The sequence below is a fragment of the Psammomys obesus genome, unplaced genomic scaffold (assembly GCF_907164565.1).
Source record: "Psammomys obesus unplaced genomic scaffold, mPsaObe1.curated_primary_1811, whole genome shotgun sequence".
Classification (NCBI taxonomy): domain Eukaryota; kingdom Metazoa; phylum Chordata; class Mammalia; order Rodentia; family Muridae; genus Psammomys; species Psammomys obesus.
In genome coordinates, this window is record NW_026585504.1 from 32229838 (window position 1) to 32250970 (window position 21133).

Here is a 21133-nt window from a genome sequence, read left to right on the forward strand (position 1 = left end):
TGTGTGTGTGTGTGTGTGTGTGTGTGTGTGTGTGTGTGTGTGTGTGTTGGGGGTTGGGGAGAGCTTTTCAGGAACAAGTGACCTGCTTGTTCAGCCAATGAGAATAGGTTAGAGGGATGATATCACCAGACAGGCTTTTTTTTTTTTTTTTTTTTTGTCTGATTATCGTGTAAAAAGCAGGATTGTGTCTGGCAACTTAACCCGTTTTTAGGTTTTTAGGTACTAAGGTTTCACCCTTCCTGGTATGTGACTTTTAGATTCCTGTTCCCAGCTGTCAGATACAAGACCATAGAGATTAAAGGCTTAAAGGAGTAGAGAAACGGTTTAAAAAATAGAAATTACTAAACTTTAGAACCACAGTTAGAATGGAAATGTGATCTGTGTTTTGTTCAGAGAACACATTTAAGGCAAATGCTGGGGCATGGTCACATGATACTAAACCTTTCTCTTGTCTCTGGAATGGAAGGTAGTTAGTGGGGGAGACAGCCTTTAGTATATTGTAACTTATAAAATGGAGTCTTACAGGGTATTTCTTGTTTGGAAGGAATTGAATTGGCTTTGTAGATTTGGAGATGGTCCTATGACTGCTCTTGAAGCTGATTTTTAGTAACTGATTTTTTTGTAGTATTTGTTTATTCCTATTACTAATTGACCCTTTTCCTATAAAAATGACAGCCATTGTCTTTATGCTTGTTTCTTTACTGGTAGCATAGGTAGTCCTGTCCTATCTCAGAATTTCTGAGATAAGAAAATAAATTAGTTCTTTTGACTATAGATTTTGTTACATGCATGAATTATGAGAACATTTTTCTTAAGATTTCATATTCAGTTGTTAATTTCTTTCAGTGAACATTTTATACCTTTGTTTTTACCACTACCTTGTATGTCTTAACAATTTTAAAGAGAAAATATTTGTAGGCATGCATGCCACAGTGCATGTGTGAAGATAAGAGAACAAATTTGTAAAATCAGTTCTCTCCCTCCCCCTTTGTGTGGGTTCCAGGAATTGAGCTCAGGTCATCAGGCTTCAAACCATTGGAGTGGCAGTGCCTTTACCTGCCGAGCCATTATTCTGGCTCTGGTAAAGCACCGCCTCCTTGATGCAGGGTTTAAGAGATACAGACATTAAAAAAAATAGTTCTAGCTTTTGAGGAACTCAGAGCATCACAAAGAAAATGGACAAAAATAATAAATAAATAAATAGATAGATAGATAGATAAATAAATAGATAAATAAATAAATGTATATATGTTTCATTCTTTTTACTTAGTGCTAGGTCCTGTTCTGACTATCTTGGCATAGATGAACACAATTATCTGTCTTAGCTGTATGAACATGTACTATTCTGGCTATAGAGATACAGGAGGTAAGATGACTTGTCTAATGACACAACTCGTGATATAGTTGACATTTGAAACTAGACAGTAAAGGCCTACATTCTGTGCTGGCTTCTACAGTGGTTACTAGCCACGTGTAACATGAAGTGTGTGTAGTCCAAATTGAATTGGGCTGTAGGAATAAAAACTAGATTTCAAAGACCTAGTTGGGGATGGGTAGGAAGCATAAGACACACTCTCTCTTTTTCTCTCTTTCTCCCTCCCTTTTTTCCCCCCTCTCCCTCTCCCTCACTCACTCATTCACTCCCCCTCCTTTCCTTGCAAGTCTAGCTGACTTGGAACTCTATGTAGACTAGGCTGGTTTCATACTCAAGAGAGTTCACCCTGTCTGTCTGCTTCCTGAGTGCTGGGACTAAAGAGAAGTGCTACCACACCCAGCTTACAAATTGTGTTTAATTTTCATTTGAGTCATTTGTGCTTTGACCCTCCTTGTCCACGGAGAAGGTAGAGGGGGTAGCATGCCTTTCTTAGTTGTTTAGTCCTCTTGTCTGATAAGAAGACAAATTTGCTTTCTGTTTCACTGTCCTGTCCCCTAAAATACTCTTTGTGTTTGAGAGAACATATGCTACCTAGTGACTCTTTGTTTTTTTTCTCCTAGAGCAAAGATTCTGGCGGACTGAAGGCGGCAATGATAGAGTTGGTGGAAAGGTTAAAGTTCAAAAGCTCAGATCCTAAAGTAAGTATTGTTTTGGAATTAATTGGGTATTAGCACCTTAAGCATTTGTTCTTGCTCTGAGTCCAGGGAGTGTTAATGATCATCTTATCTGTACTTTCTATTTAAATCCAGTTAAGCCTCTACATCAAAAACTGTGTTCTAACATGTCCGAGAAGTCATGTATTTTCCCCATTTTCTGATTTATAACACATAATAATTAATAGTTTTTCTCTGAATTACGGAGAAGTGCATTTTTAATCTTTCCTTATCAGACCTTTGAGAATTCTGTCCTCTGTGTCCATTAGAATCTAGCTAAAGGGATCTGAGATACTGATCAGCATAACCAGTTCTGGGCCCTGGACAGCTAGTCATTTGGTGCACAGTACTAATATGCCTTGTCTTTCCCTGGCTTACAGGAGGTAGCTGCCCCTGAACATGTCTTTGTCCTTATTATGTGGAGTGTGGTCTAGAAAATTATTTGAGCACCCCAGATTCTTTGCAAGATTTGGGGAGCTAGAGTATTCATATACTGGGACTTGTCAAACCAGAATGGGTTTGAGGGTGGAGATGGTGGACTGGGAGCTGAATGTGCAGGAGGTATTATAACTAATAGATTCATTTCTCCTTCTTCCTGAGACACTGTAGCACTACCTGGTATTGGGACCAGTTGACCTCTCATAGTTAAGTAGGGAAAGGAACATGCTTTTATTTTTATGTCTGTCCTTTTTCTTTTTTCCTCACAAATTATTTATCAAATATGAGTACCTGAGAAGCCAGGTCCTACATTATGGATCTTTGATAGTTATGATAAAGTATATGACAGAATTTTTAATTTTAAAATGTGTATTTCAGTGTCATGAAGTTCATTACAGTGCTATGTAGCCATTATTGTCTACCGCTGGTATGTTTTCATTTCCCAAACTAAAACTTTATCCCTCATATACACAACTCCCCATTCTTCCTCCTTTCCCATATTTTTGATTGCTACAAACTTCTGTGAAGTAGTTCCTATCCCAGTTTATTTTATTTTAAGGACAATGAGGCTTAAAGAAGTAGAGCAATTTGCTCCAAATCTGGTCTGTTGTGGAGGTAAGAGTCAAATGACTCTAGTGCCTTTACTCTTGTCTTCAATTAACACTGCAAACCAAGCATCTCATCTTCATGCTCTGTTATCCTGTTTTCTAAGCTAAAGCGCCAATAAAGCAGAGCCATTGATAGCAGTGGGCTCTTTATAAGGTAACTGCAGCTATGAGTAATTTGCTTTTCATACAACCCTGAAAATACTGACATTAGTGCTATCTCCTCTTGAATGTGTAAGATTCTAGTGGTAGTGAGCATCTAGACCAAAAAAAAAAAAAAAAAAAGAAAGAAAAAGAAAAAAAGTTGTGTAACTTTTAATGACTTTCTTACCTAGAATAGGACTCCCCGCATAAGTAATTTTTCCAATTAAGTACTAAAAGTAACTGAAAAACGCATTGATAAGTTTCTTTAATTTTGTGGTTAACAGCTGTGCAGGAGTAAACCCACTATATTTTATATTTTATATCGCTGCCATATATTTGTGTTTGTGATTAGCAAAGCAGTGAAGAAGGACTGATGTTACAGGTAAAGAGCTTTGGCCTCCATTATGAATACAGATAGTGTTTCTTTTGGAAACTTTCCAAAGATGAGAAGAATCCACCAAAAGGGTGCACTAATGTAGTAGTTCTCAACCTGTGGATTGTAAACCCTTTGGGGGTCAAATGACCCTTTCACTGGGATCAAATATCAGATATCCTGCACATCAGATATTTACATAGTGATTTATAACAGTATCAAAATTACAGCTATGGAGTAGCAATGAAAATTATTTTATGGTTAAGGATCACCACAACATGAGGAACCTCATTTGAAGGGTTGTAGCATTTGAAAGGTTGAGAACCACTGCCCTAATGTAAGTTAAAAGATGGTTGTAAGGGCCTGACTTGATCTTAGGTGTTAGGTGCATACATTGTCCACCCTTTTATCTCCAAGCCCCTATTAGTCTGCTACTTTGCTTGAGTATACATGGAACTGGCTTGAGAAAGGTGAACGTAAGTGAGGTGTGACTGCCAGATCAGTAAGGAGGAAGAAAACCAGGCCACTTTTAATAATTTAAACTGAAAAAAAAAAAAAGTTCTCAGAAATCAGTTGTTATCTTCCAAAAGTATCCTCAAGTTTTCTGTCTCTCCTATTAACCTTAGTACCCTATCATACTCTTTTTGGATTGACCTGTTTAAGGACAAACTAACTCAGGCTTTATGACCTGTCATTTCGGGACATGGCTGCTTTATATACAGTGATTGACTCAGGGGACTGAGCACTGTCTCTGTCTCACTTCCTCTAGAACAAATAAAGCATTACAGAGCTTGCTTAGTCCAGAGGATAAGTCTACTACAGGCTGAACACATCCCAGAAATTATTGATTGATTGATTGACTGACTGACTGACTGACTGATTGATTGATTGATTGATTGATTTGGGATTCTTTCTACAAGTATGTCTGTGAACTCCATGTTTGCCATGCTCATGGAGGCACTGGGGTTACAGGTGGTTTGTGAGCTACCATGTGGGTTCTGGGAATCAACTCAGGTCCTCTGGAAGAGCTGAGACATCTCTCCAGCCTGTGAGTTCACTTTTAAGTGTATGTTTTGCTAAAGAGCAATGGAAGATGCCTAGATTAGCTATTTTCTATAATTATAAAACAATATATGCTTATAGATAGAAGGAAAGTTGTAACTGAATGAATTCCTCCCAAATAAGTTATATCTATTGACAGGTTAAATATATAACCTGGATATTTTTGGATTTTAAATTTTTTACAAAAATTATACTATGCCTATGGTTTTATGTTGCTTTTTTCATTATGCAGAATACTCTAGACATTCTTCAGTGTTGACAAATAGAATATTAGTTATTCTTATTGATGTGATTCATGTCCTAGTTCACTTTAAATGTCAACTTGATGTAGTCTGGTGTCATCCTAGGAAAGTCTCCAGTAGGGAATTGCCTTAATCAAATTGGCCTGTGAGCCTATCTTTAGGGGATTGTCTTACTGCTAATTGATGCTGCAGGGCCCAGCCTGCTTGTGGGTACCACCTACCTAGGCAGGTGGTCCTGTGTGAGAAGGCTAGGTAAGCATGAAGCTGTAAGGAAGTCAGCAAGTAGCAGTCATCTATGGTCTCTGCTTCAAGTTCTTACTTGAGTTCCTCTCCTGGCTTTTCTCATGTATGCATGAGGACTAGGAAGTGCAAATGTAAGCCTTTCACGGAAAGAGAAAGGGAAACTACTAGAACACTTCATTTTATTCAAAGCATGTCAGACCCTTTCTTCTAGATCAAGTGTTCTTAAATTTTATTGTTCATAAAAATCACTCAGAGGATTTATTACAATATAGAGTTCTGGGCTCTAAACTCTGCCCCCAGAGTTTAGATCTAGTTGATGTGGCCTGACAGAGCCTCAGACTATGAGAACCACTGTGCTAAACTTGGGACTGTTTTCCTTTTGCCTTTTTGTTGTTGTTGTTCATTTGTTTGTTTTGTTTTTCTGCTTTCTTCAAATAGAAGGGCACATAAAAGTAAGACTGAGTGTTTTTCAAATTTGAAAAAGAAAATGAAATATATAAAAATCTAGGCTTAGGAAACAAATAAATTAAGCAGAAATAACAAAGAAGTAAGTATGGAAAAGGGAGATGGAAAATCAGTGTGGTCTGCATAAGAGAGCAGGTCTGCATAATAGTCTTATTTCCATAGAGAAATATCCAAGTTAGGAAGAAGGAAAGGGCTTCAAAGATTGTAAACAGAGGTGTTGAGTCAAAACAGGAAGGTAATTAAAGACTGTGCCATGGTTCTAAGAATAGGCTGAGTTCTAAAACTAGAGGAACCATAGGAAACATCCCATGCCATTAGCAATGACCTTGAGAACAGGAATCAGAGCCAGTGATGGGTAAGAAATTATACAAGACTGGAGGAAGCTATGAATGTGTGTGTTATTTTGGTGAACCTTGTTTTAAAGGTTACATGCCTTCAGGTCTCTAGCATCTCCTATATTGTGCTTAAAGATTGCTTTTAATAGCATTTAATTTGTAAAAGATGGCTACTGGGAAGTTGCCTTTTAAATAATACACATGTCCAGATATGTTTGGTATAATTCAGTTTGCAAAAATTTCTTTTCTGGCCAAACTCTCAGAAACATGCTGCACAAAGCAGGGTTTAACTGTTTGTCTTTTGTTTTGCTTGTTTGTTTGCATGTAGATTTCTTATGTTTCTGCTCAGCTTTAGTGAAATAAAAGATGTCCATCTGAGAGTGATGCCTTAGGCCTGTTAGCTCAGTACTTACGAGACTGAAGCAGGGCCATCCTGAGTGAGACCCTGTTTCAAATGCAGAATAAAGCAAAACAAAAAGATACACTCATATAGGTGCATATCTGTAGCAGGATGGGGGAGCACTGGGCCTGCAAGAAAGTTAAACTTAATTCTTTTATATTAGCAGCTTTCTTGAGTAACTTCATAGTTTGAGAAAGCACTGCACAAAAAGCATAACATAGTAATCTCAGTCAAACTAACCTTGTATGACAAGCATCAAGGTACTTTCTCTGTTTTGTGTAGATTACTTTTCTTCCCTTCAGAATATGCTTTTCATTGTTTCCTTTAACTAGTGTTCTTAAAGCAGACATTTAAAGGCAGTGTCCCTAATTCATAGTAATCTTTTTTTATTTTCTATTTTTGAAAAATTTATTTGTTTTATGTATATGAGTGTTCTATTTTCTGCACACTAGAAGAGGGCATCATATCTCATTACAGGTGGTTGTGAGCCACCATGTGGTTGCTGGAAATTGATCTTAGGACCTCTGCAATAGCCACCAGTGTTCTTAACCACTGAACGATTTCTCTAGCCTCCCTTTTTTTATTTTTAAAATTTATTTTGTGTGTTTTGTCTGTTTACCGCTTGTGTACCTGGCACCCACAGAGACCAGAAGAGGTTGTTAGGTCCCCTGGGACTAGGTGGCTTTGATCAATCTGGTGGGTACTTGGAATTGAACACACATCATCTGATGAAGCAACCAGTGCCTTTAGCCATCTCTCTAGCCATTATAGTTCTCCTTTCTAGAAGTTAGTTTTAAAGATGGGAGCACCTGGAAACTCTATCAAAGCAGTTTACATTCTTCTGTCTGATTGAAGTGGAGCAGATGTGGGATCTGGTCATACCACTCAGGTCTAAAGCATAGCCACTTTTTTCTTGTTACAAGCCTCTAAAGATAGTCTCACTAAAGAATGAAGGCAAAAATACTGTCTAGCATCATGAAATTTGTTAGCTTGATCAAAGGATGGCTTTCTTATATTTTGTAATTACAAGAACTTTATGATCATTTTTTTCATAACTGATACCATTGTCATAGAACATAACCTAGTCTGCCCTTCAGTGCTAATTAGAATTACAGGTTTTGTGTTTAAAAATCATAATGGTTAATCAAAACCTAATTTGAATTCTTCTTGTTAATATTCTGTTCTTCACAAGAGTCAAGCCAGACTTCATCCTGTTGCTTGTCTTGCACCAAGACAGAAACATTATTGGGCAGTATTTATTCCACCAGCTGAATTAAAGACTTGAGCTCAGCTATCAAATACTGCATGTGAGTGTGCTCCTTTGATTAAGGAGTTCTGTGAATTAGTGACCTGTTTCTGTATCTCTTATTTAAAAAGCTGTAAGTAGGAAATCTTGGCAGGTATAAGTCATGTTTATTTTGTTTTGCAACCTCAATCCTTTACTAACATGGCTCTTGACACACAATAATCGATATATATCCTCTGTTACAACACCCATGAAATAAAGAATCTGTCCATTTTATGAATGAGCAGTTGGAAACTTAAAGGACTTAAGTAGCTTGCTAGTAGATGAAGCACCAGAACTTAACTTTTTTTTCTTTTTTAGTTGAATCAGGTTCTCTTTATATAACCCTGGCTATCTTGGAACTCAACTATGTAGACCAGGGTGGCTTTAGACTCACAGAGATCCCCTTACGTAGTGCTAGTCCTAGTGCTGCCACTAATATCATATAGCACCACACGTGGCTAAGGACTTAACTTTTGGTTTGTCTTACTCCATGTTCTTCACCCCCACTCTGTGTGGAAATCTGTAACAAGCAGATACAGGCTATGGATGCAGGTTAACTGTCACCTGTTTCATTAAGGCCATAATTAGATTACTTTTCCTCACATCTTCTATCCTCTTCCCTTATGGGGATCCTTCAGCCAAGGTGACCACAGTCCCAGAGCACCAGAATTAGCAAATGGTCTTTTCTTTTTTAAATGTTTTTTATTTATTATTTATATAGTATTCTGATGTGCCTGCATGCCAGAAGAGGACACCAGATCTCATTATAGATGGTTGTGAGCCACCATGTGGATGCTGGGAATTGAACTCAAGACTGTTGGATGTACAGCCAGTGCTCTTAACCTCTGAGCCATCTCTCCAGCCCTCTAGATGGCCTTTTCTAAAAGACAGTGTGGAACGATGGCAAAGCGCCATAACATCTAGAGGATCTAGCTTTGACTAACTGAGGCAGAGCTTCAGCTAATTGATTTGATTGGTGGAGCACAGCAGTTGGGAAAATTACTACTCCTTTCTGAGGCCAGCTCTAACTTTTAGCATTGGAACCACTCAGAAACAGTTGTTACCCTTTTATCTCCTATAGTCACTCAGAGAGTACAAAGGGGAAAATGAGTCTCTTTCACTTCTTCCTTATACTCTTGCCTTTATCAATGCCAAAGGAAACTTCTTTCTTCTTGTTTCTAATGTGAGTTCTCTGTAGATATTTTGAAAAATACAGAAAAGAATAAAGGAAAAAAAAAAACATCTCTACTTATTCTTCCATTGCCCATAGTGGTTTATAAAGCTTAGGGTTTTTATTAACACACATTCTTTAGTCTCAGCTATTTCACATAATTCAGTGGTAGTTCTGAGATCTGCTTAGACCATTCCAAGGTATAAGTCAGTGACATTAAGATGTTAAAATATAGGATGCTACTATACTTCTATGCTTTGCCTTTCAGTCTTTTTTTTTTTCCTGTGTGTCTGTGTGTGTAAACATATATATATATATATATATATATATATATATATATATATATATATATATATACACACTATATATGTAGTTTTGTTTTCTGACCTTTATACCTAACAGCCTTTATAAGTGCATACATTTTTATCATTTGAATAAACGTTGATCCTTGAACCCTAGTTTGGGGTACTAGAATCATGAAAGCCAATTTGCCTTTGCTGTCAAAAAGGAATTTTACTTAATAAAGTCCTTAGGTTTTTCATGTCATGAACATATTCTGTGCAGTGTTTATTGTTGTTTTGTTTTGTTTGTATTTTGCTAAACATGACAGTTGTATTCAAAGTTATTCAGGAATAGTGAAAATGTAATGAAAAGTTGTATTCCTAGTCACACACCACCCACTTTATTGCATCACTATCCTTACTGTCAATATATCTTTTATATACTGACTGAAGAGTACTCACTTGTAAAAATGGCCTTCTGTTCCAGTCCTCTCCCTTCATAGTTGAAAACACAGAATCAACAAGTTAAGACTTATGAGCCAGGTGTAACAAGACAGGGGAGACTGATAGCTCTGCAGTGTTCTTTAGTATGTGAGTGTAGAGAAATTGCAACCCTCATGCTTTCATGACTGGTATGTGGAATGGTGCAGCCACATTTGTAAATAGTTTCAGCCCCTCTAATGGCTAATCATTGAGTTATTATATTATCCAGCAGCTTTGTTGTTAGGGACTCAAAAATATTTAAGAGAAATAAAAGCAGATGAACATAAAAACATACATTCTTATCTTCACGGCAGCATTAGTCATTCTGTCTAGAAAGTAGAAACAGCCCCCATGTTCTTCATTGATGAATGGATAAAGTGTGTTACAGATACAGTAAAGTATTATTTAGCAATGAAAAACAAAGTAGTAATATAGGCCATACCATTAAGTACCCTTGGAAATATTATGTAAGGGAAAAAAATAATTTTTTCTTTACTATTCAGAGTTCATAATTGAGAAACTCTTAACAGAAATAGATTAGCAGAAGAAAAAAGAAATATAAGTGTATTTGCATATATAACCCAGTAATTAGGCATGAGTTGAGGTGTGAATACCATTGAAATAGATGCCATTTCTAGGATATACACAAAACAGAGTGGTAAATAAAGATGGAGAGGCTGTGCGTGGTGCACATACATTGGTGATTTAGAAACCTTCACTTTCTATACAGAAGATGCCCTTAGATAGATATTTTCATTGTGAATTTCTCTCACGAAGGGTAAGGTTATTTTGTGTTAAATCATCACAAGTCAGTGCTGGAAATGGGAAAGTGTGCTTCTCATTTCATTACTCAAGGACTGAGGCAAGAGGATTGATGTGAATGTAGCATCAGCCTGGGCTACGTAATGAGTTTTGTCTACATAGGAAAATAATAGTATCAACAAAGTCAACTCAGTAATCTAATAATGAGTTTATTTTGGAGTAACCTATCCTACTCTCCAACAGTTATATTTTGGAATATCATATCCCTGACATATAGGGATATATCGCTTAAATAAGCTTTTGAAAAGTTATTCATAGAAGACCTAATATTGTATGATTCTATTTATATAAAAGCTGAGGTTGGGCAAATACACAGAAACAGAAACCAGACTTAGTGTTTTCTAGGGCTGTGGGGAGGGGCAGTGGTGGCAACTTACAAGCACCGTGTTTTTTGAGGGATGACAAAAGGGCTGAGATGAATGGTAATGTAGTTCCATAATTCCAGATATACTAATTACCTGAATATAAAAACGCTAACTGTACACTAATTTTTGCTTTTTTAAAAGACAGGTTCTCTGTACATATTCCTGGCTGTCCTAGAACTCACTATGTAGACCAGACTGGCCTAAACTCACAGAAATCTACATACTGCCTCCTGAATCCACATATTTCTGCCTTTTGAGTGCTGAGATTAAAGGCATGTATCACCATGCCCAGCTCACTTTTTAAAAAAAATATTTATTTATTATGAATACAATGTCTGACTGCATGTACACCTGCATGCCAGAAGAAGAAACCAGATAGCATTATAGATGGTTGTGAACCACCATGTGATTGCTGGGAACTGAACTCAGCACCTCTGGAAGAGCAGCCATTGCTCTTAACCTCTGAGCCATCTCCCCAGCCCTCCATCTCACTTTAATGAATGAATTATAAGACCTGTGGACTTATATTGAGATATAATAATTTTATATCTCAATAAGTTCTGGGGGAAGCTTTGCTCCATCCTTCACTTAAAGTGTTAGCCATGTAGTAGTACTTTTCTTTTCCTTCTTTAGACAGGGATGATGGTCAGAAACCCTGATGTTTACCTTTGACATGGAGAAGTAGCGTATATATTACAGTTATTCAGAGCTCAGACTTCTAGAATCAGCTCGAATCCCAAGAATAGCTATAGCATGGGTAGCTGTACAAGCTTGGGCAAATCCTGTGCTCAGCTTTTTGATTTTTGAGTTTTTATCTGTGAAGTAGGGGTTAATAGAATATACTTTATAGATTGTAGGGAAGGATATATGAGATAAAGTACTTAGTATGACATCCTACTAATGGTGGCTACTACTACTTCTAGTCCTGAGAAACCTCTTTTAAAGGGGGACAAATGGATTTGGGGACAGCTACTTCCCTTCAGAATTGAGGAGACCCTTCCAATCCTTTCTGAGAAAAATAAGTCATCTACTTACAAATAACTAGATTTTATATTTATCAATTAGTACTTCTCAGCTTGGTGATACCTACAGATTATAGGTTTTAAGGATCATCGATATCTCTGAGTGATAATGATATGCAAATAAAGTGAGTTAAAAATCTCATAGTTGGGATCTCTTGGTGTGGCTGGCAGGCTCACCTTGTGGGCCTTCTATGGCTGTAGTTCTCTGCTCATGCAAGTCAAGGCAGATATATAGGTGTGTGGAGCTGTAGATAGGTATTTCTGATAGGAACAAAAATCCACTGCATAGCATCTGTTCTGGACTAGGTTCTCTAGTTAGCCGAACTTCCTGGTACCAAATTAAAAGAAAACACTGTTATGTTTCATTTAAGGGTCACACCAGGCAGTGTATCCCCACTTTAAAGTAAATGCACCTAAGACTTTCCAGCTTTCTCTTATTTCCCCCGCAGCTTAACCCTTTGACTGGGGTTCCTTATTGGGACCCCAAAATCATAATGAACTTCTACATACATTGTAAGCATTTTACAAGTAAGGTGACAATGATTTTTGAGTCATTGGGTCAGCTGGAGCATTGTTAGAAAACAAAGGGACTGAGCATTAAATAGCTTAATAAAACCAATTCATAGTCATGTCTGCCCTTGCTCCTTTCGACTTGATAATCTGCTCTGCTGAATGCTTGCAGGGCTGATTACACATCTAATAGGGAGAGGGGAGCTGAGCTGTCCAGACTCCTGCATAGAAGTCATGCTTCATGTTGTGAATGTAGGATTGTATTTGACATTTAATTTAGGAGCCTGGGAACCTACACATAAAACTCTTCTCTGATAATAGTGATAAAACCAGCTAGACTTAAGAGCCTTTTTCGGATAAGCTAAACCTTTCAAGAAATAAAATTATAGTATATTCAACAGAAAGATGCTTTTTTTGATAACTTAAAACTAAGTATTCAAAGTACAACTCTCAGTGTACTGTAGTCTATATGTAGGTATGGGCTATGTAGGTATAAAATTTGAGGATAACGCCTATCCTCTACTTGTCTAAGCATTTACCTAAAGGGCTAAAATATATAAAAATTGAGGAAATAAAGTAACTTAGGAAAGGACACAGAGCTTATGATGCTGGTAAGTTTTCTCTTTATGATTTTTATGTAGTATCTTTTGGATATTATTGACATTTTATCTATACAAGTACATACTAATGTAGAGTTTATTTAGATTTTCAGGGCAAAATATTTATATCAAGCATGACATGATTTTCTTCCTCTTATAGTAAGAGTCAGAAGGCCTGGTCCATGTAGCACAGCACCTGTTATCTATCTGTCACTTAATATACTTCAGTTTCATCTCTAGAGTAGGATTAATCATATTGTGTTATAACTAATATTCTGAAAATGGAAAGTTTAATTTTTGGTGCTGGAGAGAGTGAACTGGGGACTTTGTATATGCCAGGCTAGCACCATATCACAGACTTACAACTGTAGGCCTCAAGATGGAGACTTTTGAGGAGATATAAAACAATGAATGAACATCTGCTATCACAGCCTTTGGGACCTGAAAACCATGTTTGTTAATGAGCACTATGGTTCTTTGTTCTTAGATATACAGTTGTTGCTAAAAATTTTTCCCTTGAAGAGAGACATGGACGATGTCTGCCCCTTTTCCTAAGATCCAGTGACAAAACCAAGTTACAATTCCAGCAGAGTTCATCCAGGGGAACCAGTTAGTTTATTAGACTTACTTGCATAGCAGTGGGTGAGGAGTTATGGACAAGAAGTACAGGTGACCTTACAGTAGCATCCAGGAAGGGTGGTAGCTTCCTCATAGCTGCATAGATGGAACCTCTTTCCCACATCATTCCCTACTTATATATTCTAACCCTTCCCAGAGATCCAAAGGCCATATGTTCTTAGGAGAAAAGTTTATATAACTGGTAGGGAGGGTTGGCTGGATACTCAGGGATGGCTTGCATGATCCTCCCCATCCCTTCCTTTTAAGAGGGAACAACAAAAAACAACAAGCCCAGCTTTGGTTGTCTTTGATGAGCAGGTCCAGCTGGACTCTTGAAGATAGTAGTAGCTTGGCCTTGAAAGCTGTCTTATACAACACAGGGTACAAATTTCTCATAGGAAAGGAATAGAGTTTACATTTGCACAGAAAAGGAAATGGGCTAAGAGTCAAGCTGCGCAATTGAAGACATTGCTGTGTCCACTGATTCTGTAAAGGTGCCGAAGACCAGAATGTTGACCCATCCTTCCTACACTTCTGCTTTGCTGCCACTGTAGACTGTCCGGGATTAAGCTCAGTGAGGTCTTGTCAAAATAGAGAAGGTGGCCATTGCTTTTTACCAACTTGGAACTCCTGAAGCAAAGAAATTCTAAATTGCAATTTTCACTTCTAAGAATATTTTCCTGTGTGCTCTCAGGAAACTAGAATCTCGGTTCCCAAGTGTGGAGTCTCTCTTTAAGGACGCTTGCTAGGAACTCCATGAGTATTTCCAGGAATAACTGTTCAGAGACTGTCCTCTCTCAGCAGCAGATTACTCATTAGCCTGTGTGCCTGGAGTAACACGTAACTTGTTCAATGTGTTATTTTATGCTAAATTCATAAAAATATCTATGAGAACAGTTAACCCTACTTTACAAAGAAACTTTTATTTGCCTGAGCTTTAAAAAGTGTTTGGTAGACCTGGTCTTAAACCCTTTTTCTAGTATATCAGGCTACCTGGGTTCTACCATTGTGAGTCCTACAGGAACGAAGACCTGGAAAAGGAACATTCCATATCCAGTGTCCTGAGTGTTCCTATTAGTATGCACTTATTTTGGCGTTAGAGTTTCCGTAACATGCAAGTAATTGGCTTTGAAGGGAAAATGTTTGGGTAGAAAGACAACTAGAATAGAGGTTGAGAGGTGAGCCTTTTCTTTTAAATTATATATTTTTAATTAACTTACAAAGTGTAGTGGGTTTCCATAGGGTTTTTCATAAGTCCTTAGTTTGGATTAACCAAATCTCCACTTTTTCCTGTCCCCTATTTCCCTACCTTCACCCCTGTTTAAATCTGTAATTTGTAGTATTTCTCTATTATATATGTGCTCTACTTTCTCCTCAACCAGTAAGATCTCTTTATCGCCCCTTTCTCCCTTTCATGCCATCTTTTTTGTTTTCTGAGCTCCATATTCTTTATTTTTAATTTTAATATTATTTTTTCTCACAATTTATTCATGATATAAGCCTATTGAAGCCCCCTCCCTTAACTCCCCCAATTCTACCCTCCCTCTCTCATTTTTTGTATCTTTTTCCCCTAGTCCACTGAAAGGGGGAGTTCTCCTCCTCTGCCATCTGCCCATAATTTATCAGGTCTCATCAGGACTACCTGGATCATCTTCCTCTGTGCCCTGGCAAAACTGCATCACAAGGAGCAAGTGATCAAAGAGCAGGCAATTAAGTTCATGACAGAGGCAACCCCTGTTCCCCTTACCTGGGAATCCACATAGAGACTGAGCTGCCATTGGCTACATCTTAGCAGGAGGTCTAGGTACTCTTCCTGTTTGGTCCTTGGTTGGTACATCAGTCTCATCAGGACTCCGTGGGCTCAGATTTTTTTTAGCTTTGTTGGTCTCCTTGTGGGGCTCCTGTCCCCTCCATGTCCTTCCGTCCTCACCGTATTCTTCTTTCATGAGACTCCCTGAGCTCTGCCCAAAGTTTGGCTGTGAGTCTCAGCATCTGCTTTAATCTCCTGTTGGGTAGAGCCTTTCAAAGAACCCTCTATAGTAGGCTCCCATCCTGTTTCCCCTCTCGTACCGCTTCTGTTGTCTATCCTGTTTGCCATTCTGAATGAAATTTAAGCATCCACCCTAGGGTCCTCCTTAGTGTTTAGCTTCTTTAGGTCTGTAGACTTTATTATATGGCTAATATTCAATATTATATGGCTGATATCCTTTTATAAGTAAGTATATACTATGTGTGTCTTTCTGCTTCTGGGTTACGTCACTCAGGATGATCTTTTCTAGTTCCATCCATTTGCCTGCAAATTTCATGATTTCCTTGTTTTTAATAGCTGAGTAGTATTCCATTGTGTAAATGTACCACAATTTCTGTATCCATTCCTCCATTGAGGGACATCTGGGTTGTTTCCAGGTTCTGGCTATTACAAATAAAGCTGGTATGAACATAGTTGAGCAAAACACTTAAAGATGCTCAACATCTGTAGTCATCAGGGAAATGCAAATCAAAACAACTCTGAGATTCCATCTTACACCGATCAGAATGGCTGAGATCCAAAAACTAAAGTGACAATGCTGGAGAGGATGTGGAGAAAGGGGAACCCTCTTCCTTTGCTGACGGGAGTACACTCTTGTACAACCACTTTGGAAATCAGTCTGGCGCTTTCTCAGAAAATTAGGAATAGTACTACCTCAAGATCCAGCTATACCACTCCTGGGCATATACCCAAAAGATGCCCCACCATTCAATTAAGGACATTTGCTCCATGGATATTCTTAAGTTACACACACAAATCTAGAAATTCAAGCTAAGATCCACGTGTGAGAGAATATATGGAGTTTCTCTTTCTGGACCTGGCTTCAGAAGTGAGTCCTTTTTAGTCTTCAGGAAATAGAATAGGCCTTCTTTTTATATATAAGCATAACAGGCTCAAAAATAGTATAAAGTCTGTGTGGTTGACCCACAAACTTTTAGTGTCACTTTCTGCCTTCCACTTCATTACTAGTAGGTGTCTATCTAATTTCTGCTGTGTTCAGATGGAGAGAAAACAGAAAAACAAGATGGACTAGAAGCACTCTTAGTTTTCATAGATCCTGCATGTCCCTGGAGACCTTCCACTTTCATATTTCCATAGTGCAAGTCATCCAGAATTCTCTTTTTCTGGTCACTCAGAAGTGATGCTCAGAAGTTTCTGATTGTGATCTCTGTACTACTCTGGTAATGAGAAAGTGGTAATGTCAGGTCAGTGTGAGCACAGCATCTCCAGTGAACTGTTTTGTGTTGCATCCATTTCAGTGCATGTCACTGGGTTACACATCAAGTTGTCAAGATAATAGTCACAGCAGCTGACAATAGGACAAGAAGTCCCAGGAGAAGAAGATGCTTGGCAACAGTGCTGCCTCCATAATGCTTAGATGTTCATGTCTTTCAATAATTCTTTGACATTGACTGCAGTGCATAGTTGCTGTTCACTTCTCAGTTTCATCAGCAGATTCAATTCATATGCTTACCACTCCCTTTCAAGTACCCAAACCTCCAAGTCACATTGGCCTTTGACATATATATACAGGGCATTCATGTTTATGTTGAGGAAGGAGAACTGTGGGGCAAAGGGGAGAAGAAACCTAATACCATATACAGGGAGCTTAAAATTTATGGCTCAAAAAACAAAATTCACACTTTAGGGAAGACACACTAGAGGAAGAATGGAGTATTTTGATTAGAATTTGAGATGATTGTCTGAGAGAATATAATGTGGAAAGGGTAGAGATATAAGCCAATTCAAAAACTATCAAAGTTAAGGTTCTATTTCCAATGTGGTGAGTTTGAAGAATACATATAGTCACTACGATTGAAAGGATCAAAGCTCTTTAATAGCTGAGTTGTATTCCATCATGTAAATATACCACAATTTCTGTATCCATTCTTTGGTTGAAGGACATTTAGGTTGTTTCCAGATTCTGGCAATTATGAATAAAACTGCTATGATCATAGTTGAGCAAATGTCCTGTTGTATGGCCGAGCGTCTTTCAGGTATATGCCCAGGAGTGGTATAGCTGGGTCTTGAGGTAGCACTATTCCCAGTTGTCTGAGAAAGTGCCAGATTGATTTATTTCCAAAGTGATTGTACAAGTTTGCACTCCCACCAGCAATGGAGGAGTATTTCCCCTTTTCCACATTCTTGCCAGCATGTACTGTCACTTGAGTTTTTTATCTTAGCCATTCTGATGGATGTAAGATGGAATCTCAGATTTTTTTATTTGTATTTCCCTTATTAATAAGGATATTGAGCATTTCTTTAAATGTTTCTTCACCATTCGTTATTCCTGTATTGAACATCCTCTGTTTACTTCTGTACCCCATTTTTTAATTGGATTATTGGAACTAGAAAAGATCAGCCTGAGTGAGGTAACCTAGACCCAAAAAGACAGGAATGACATGTACTCTTATATATCACTTATAAGTGTATATATAGGATAACCATACTACACAGACCAGAAGCTAAATAACAAGGGAGGATGCTTACTTTTCATTTATAAGGGCAAACAGATTAGACAGAGGAAGTAATTGAGAGGGAACAGGATGGGAGCCTACCATAGATGTCCTCTGAAAGTTTTTTTCTCTTCCTGTTCTGCTTTTAGACAGATTCTCATGTAGGATGTCATGTAGTCTAGGAATAGTGACAAACTTACTATGTAGCTATGGGTGACTGTGAACTCCTAATTCTCCTGCTACAGTTTCCTGGTTGCTGGAGTTACCTGTGTGTACCACCACATCTAGCTTCTAAGTTTTTTTTCTTTAAGCTACATGTCTTCTTTTAAAATCTTAAAAAAAAATTACACATTATTATAGACAATTTGGACTGAAGAGGTAAGAGTATAGGTTAATGGTGGAGTATATGAAAAATACATAATGCCTTTGTGTTCAGTTTCCAGTCCTGTCTCAGATAGGTAGACAAATGGGTGGGTGGGTGGGTGGGTGGATGGATAGATGGATGGATAGATAGATCTGAAAAACAAAGCAGAGATGTACTTAATAACCTTACTACTCAGAAACAGCCGTACTCCATCTTGCAGTGGTTTTATCGTTTTCTTTTGTAGCATATAGAACATGATTGCTAAGTATCATTATTTATTGAATAAAGTTTCTGAAGAAGATATCTTACAGTGCTTTGTTAACAACAGGGATCATGAAGGGAAGAACAGACACATGGCTGCTTAGAACAGACAACACATGGCTGTTTTTCTCTGGAGGCATGCAAGGAAGATGGGAATGCAGGTTTAAAGAATGGGATGTTTGGTTTTTGTGCTACTGGAGATCAAAGCCAAGGACACCCTGCATATTGGAAACAAGCACGCTACTACTGGCTTGTATCTCAACAGGAAAACTTGAGACAACACTTAATGTCTTCTTGAGAATTTTCAAAACCACAGCTAAGAAAGTCAGGTTTCTAACTAGGTCATGAGAATGACTTTACTGAGAATGTTGGATATGGAATGTAGTTCAGAGTTCACCTCTCTTGTGTTTCTAAATTGTTTGATAATTTTCCTAGCCTAAGAATTATACTGTTGTTTATTCATAAGCTGGCTTTTTCAGTCATATGTAAGACATAGACTTGTGAGATCTCGTCATTGAAAGAAGCCTACTTTTTGTAGTACATCATTATTAAGCCATGATGGTTTCTAGCTATCATTCTTCCTGTTCTTTTAAAGCTACCTCTAATTAACAAAAGGAAACAAAACCATGGTTTTCTATGGCTCAGCTATCAAGGAGTTAATAGCTTCTAGTCTGGGTCAGATACTCTAAGTCTATATTGTTTTTAAGTACAAGCTTCTTAATTCAAGGTTTTATGTGTTCAATTATGTATGTCTAAAGTGCCAATCTACTTAACTCATGGGTCTAGTCTAGCTAGGAAATATTAAATATAAGAATATATCAGGGGATAAGATTTAACTCTTTTAAGATGTGAATTCTTTTTCTTGGTGGATAAAATTCTTTTTCCTGGTGATTGTAATTCTTTTTTTCTTAATTTTTATATTTTTTATTAATTACAGTTTATTCACTTTGTATCCCAGCTATAGCCTCCTCCCTCTTCCCCTCCCAATCCCACCGTCCCTCACTAATCTCCTCCTATGCCCCTCTCCCAAGTCCACGGATAGGCAAGGTCTTCCTCCCCTTCCATCTGACCCTACCTTATCCAGTCTCATCCAAACTGGCTGCATTGTTCTCCTCTGTGGCCTGGCAAGGCTGCTCCCCCATCCAGGGGAGGTAGTCAAAGAGCTAGCCACTGAGTTCCTGTCAGAAACAGTCCTGTTCCCCTTACTAAGGAACCCCCTTGGATACTGAGCTGCCATGGGCTACATCTGATCAGAGATTCTAGGTTATATCCATGAATGGTCCTTGGTTGGAGTATCAGTCTCAGAAAAGACCCCTGTGCCCAAATATTTTTGTTCTGTTGCTCTCCTTGTAGATAGAGCTCCTGCCCTCTCCAGGTCTTACTATCTTCCCCTTCTTTCCTAAGATTCCCTGCACTCTGCCCAAAGTTTGGTTATGAGTCTCAAGATATGTTTTGATACACTGCTGGATAGAGTCTTTCAGAGGCCGTCCATGATAGGCTCCTGTCCTGTTTCCTGTTTTCCCTTTCTTCCAATGTCTGTCCCGTTTGCCTTTCTGAGTGCCATCTTACCCAGGGTCCTCCTTCTAGTTCACCTTCTTTAGGTGCTCAGATTTTTGTATGTTTATCCAATATTGTATGTCTAGTATCCACTTGTAAGTGAGTATGTACCATGTGTGTCTTTCTGCTTCTGGGATACCTCACTCAGGATGATCTTTTCTAGATCCCACCATTTGCCTGTGAATTTCATAATCTCCTTGTTTTTAATTGCTGAGTAGTATTCCATTGTGTAAATGTACCACAATTTCTGTATCCATTCCTCAACTGAGGGACATCTGGGTTGTTTCTAGCTTCTAGCTATTCCGAATAAAGCTGTAACAAACATGGTTGAGCAGATGTCCTTGTTGTGCACTTGAGCATATTTTGGATATATGCCTAGGAGTGGTATAGCTGGATCTTGAGGAAGCACTATTCCTAATTGTCTGAGAAAGTGCCAGATGGATTTCCAAAGTGGTTGTACCAGTTGACATTCCCACCAGCAGTTGAAGAGGGTTCCCCTTTCTCTGCATCCTCTCCAGTGTGTGTTGTCACTTGAGTTTTTGATCTTAGCCATTCTGATGGGTGTAAGCTAAAATCTCAGGGTCATTTTGATTTGCATCTCCCTGATGACTAAGGACATTGAATATTTCTTTAAGTCTTTCTCTGCCATTCTATATTCCTCTACAGAGAAATCTCTGTTTAGCTCTGTACCCCATTTTTTAATTAGATTACTTGATTTGTTGCTTTTTAACTTCTTTGTTTCTTTATATATTCTAGATATTAGCCTCTGTCAGATGTAGGGTTGGTGAAGATCCTCTCCCAGTCTGTGGGCTGTCGTTTTGTTTTGATGACGGTGTCCTTTGCTTTACAGAAGCTTTTCAGTTTCATGAGGTTCCATTTATTGATTGTTGCTCTTAGAGCCTGTGCTGTTGG

The 21133-nt window shown here is 38.1% G+C and overlaps 1 protein-coding gene across 1 annotated transcript in view; it reads left to right on the forward strand.

The window, feature by feature from the left end:
* Trim44 (tripartite motif containing 44) overlaps window positions 1-21133 on the forward strand; it is a 109263-nt gene that overhangs the window by 15496 nt on the left and 72634 nt on the right. Inside the window, exon 2 of the mRNA XM_055599792.1 lies at window positions 1996-2073. Within this exon, the coding sequence (XP_055455767.1) occupies window positions 1996-2073 (78 nt within the window). The remainder of the gene's footprint in view (window positions 1-1995; window positions 2074-21133) is intronic.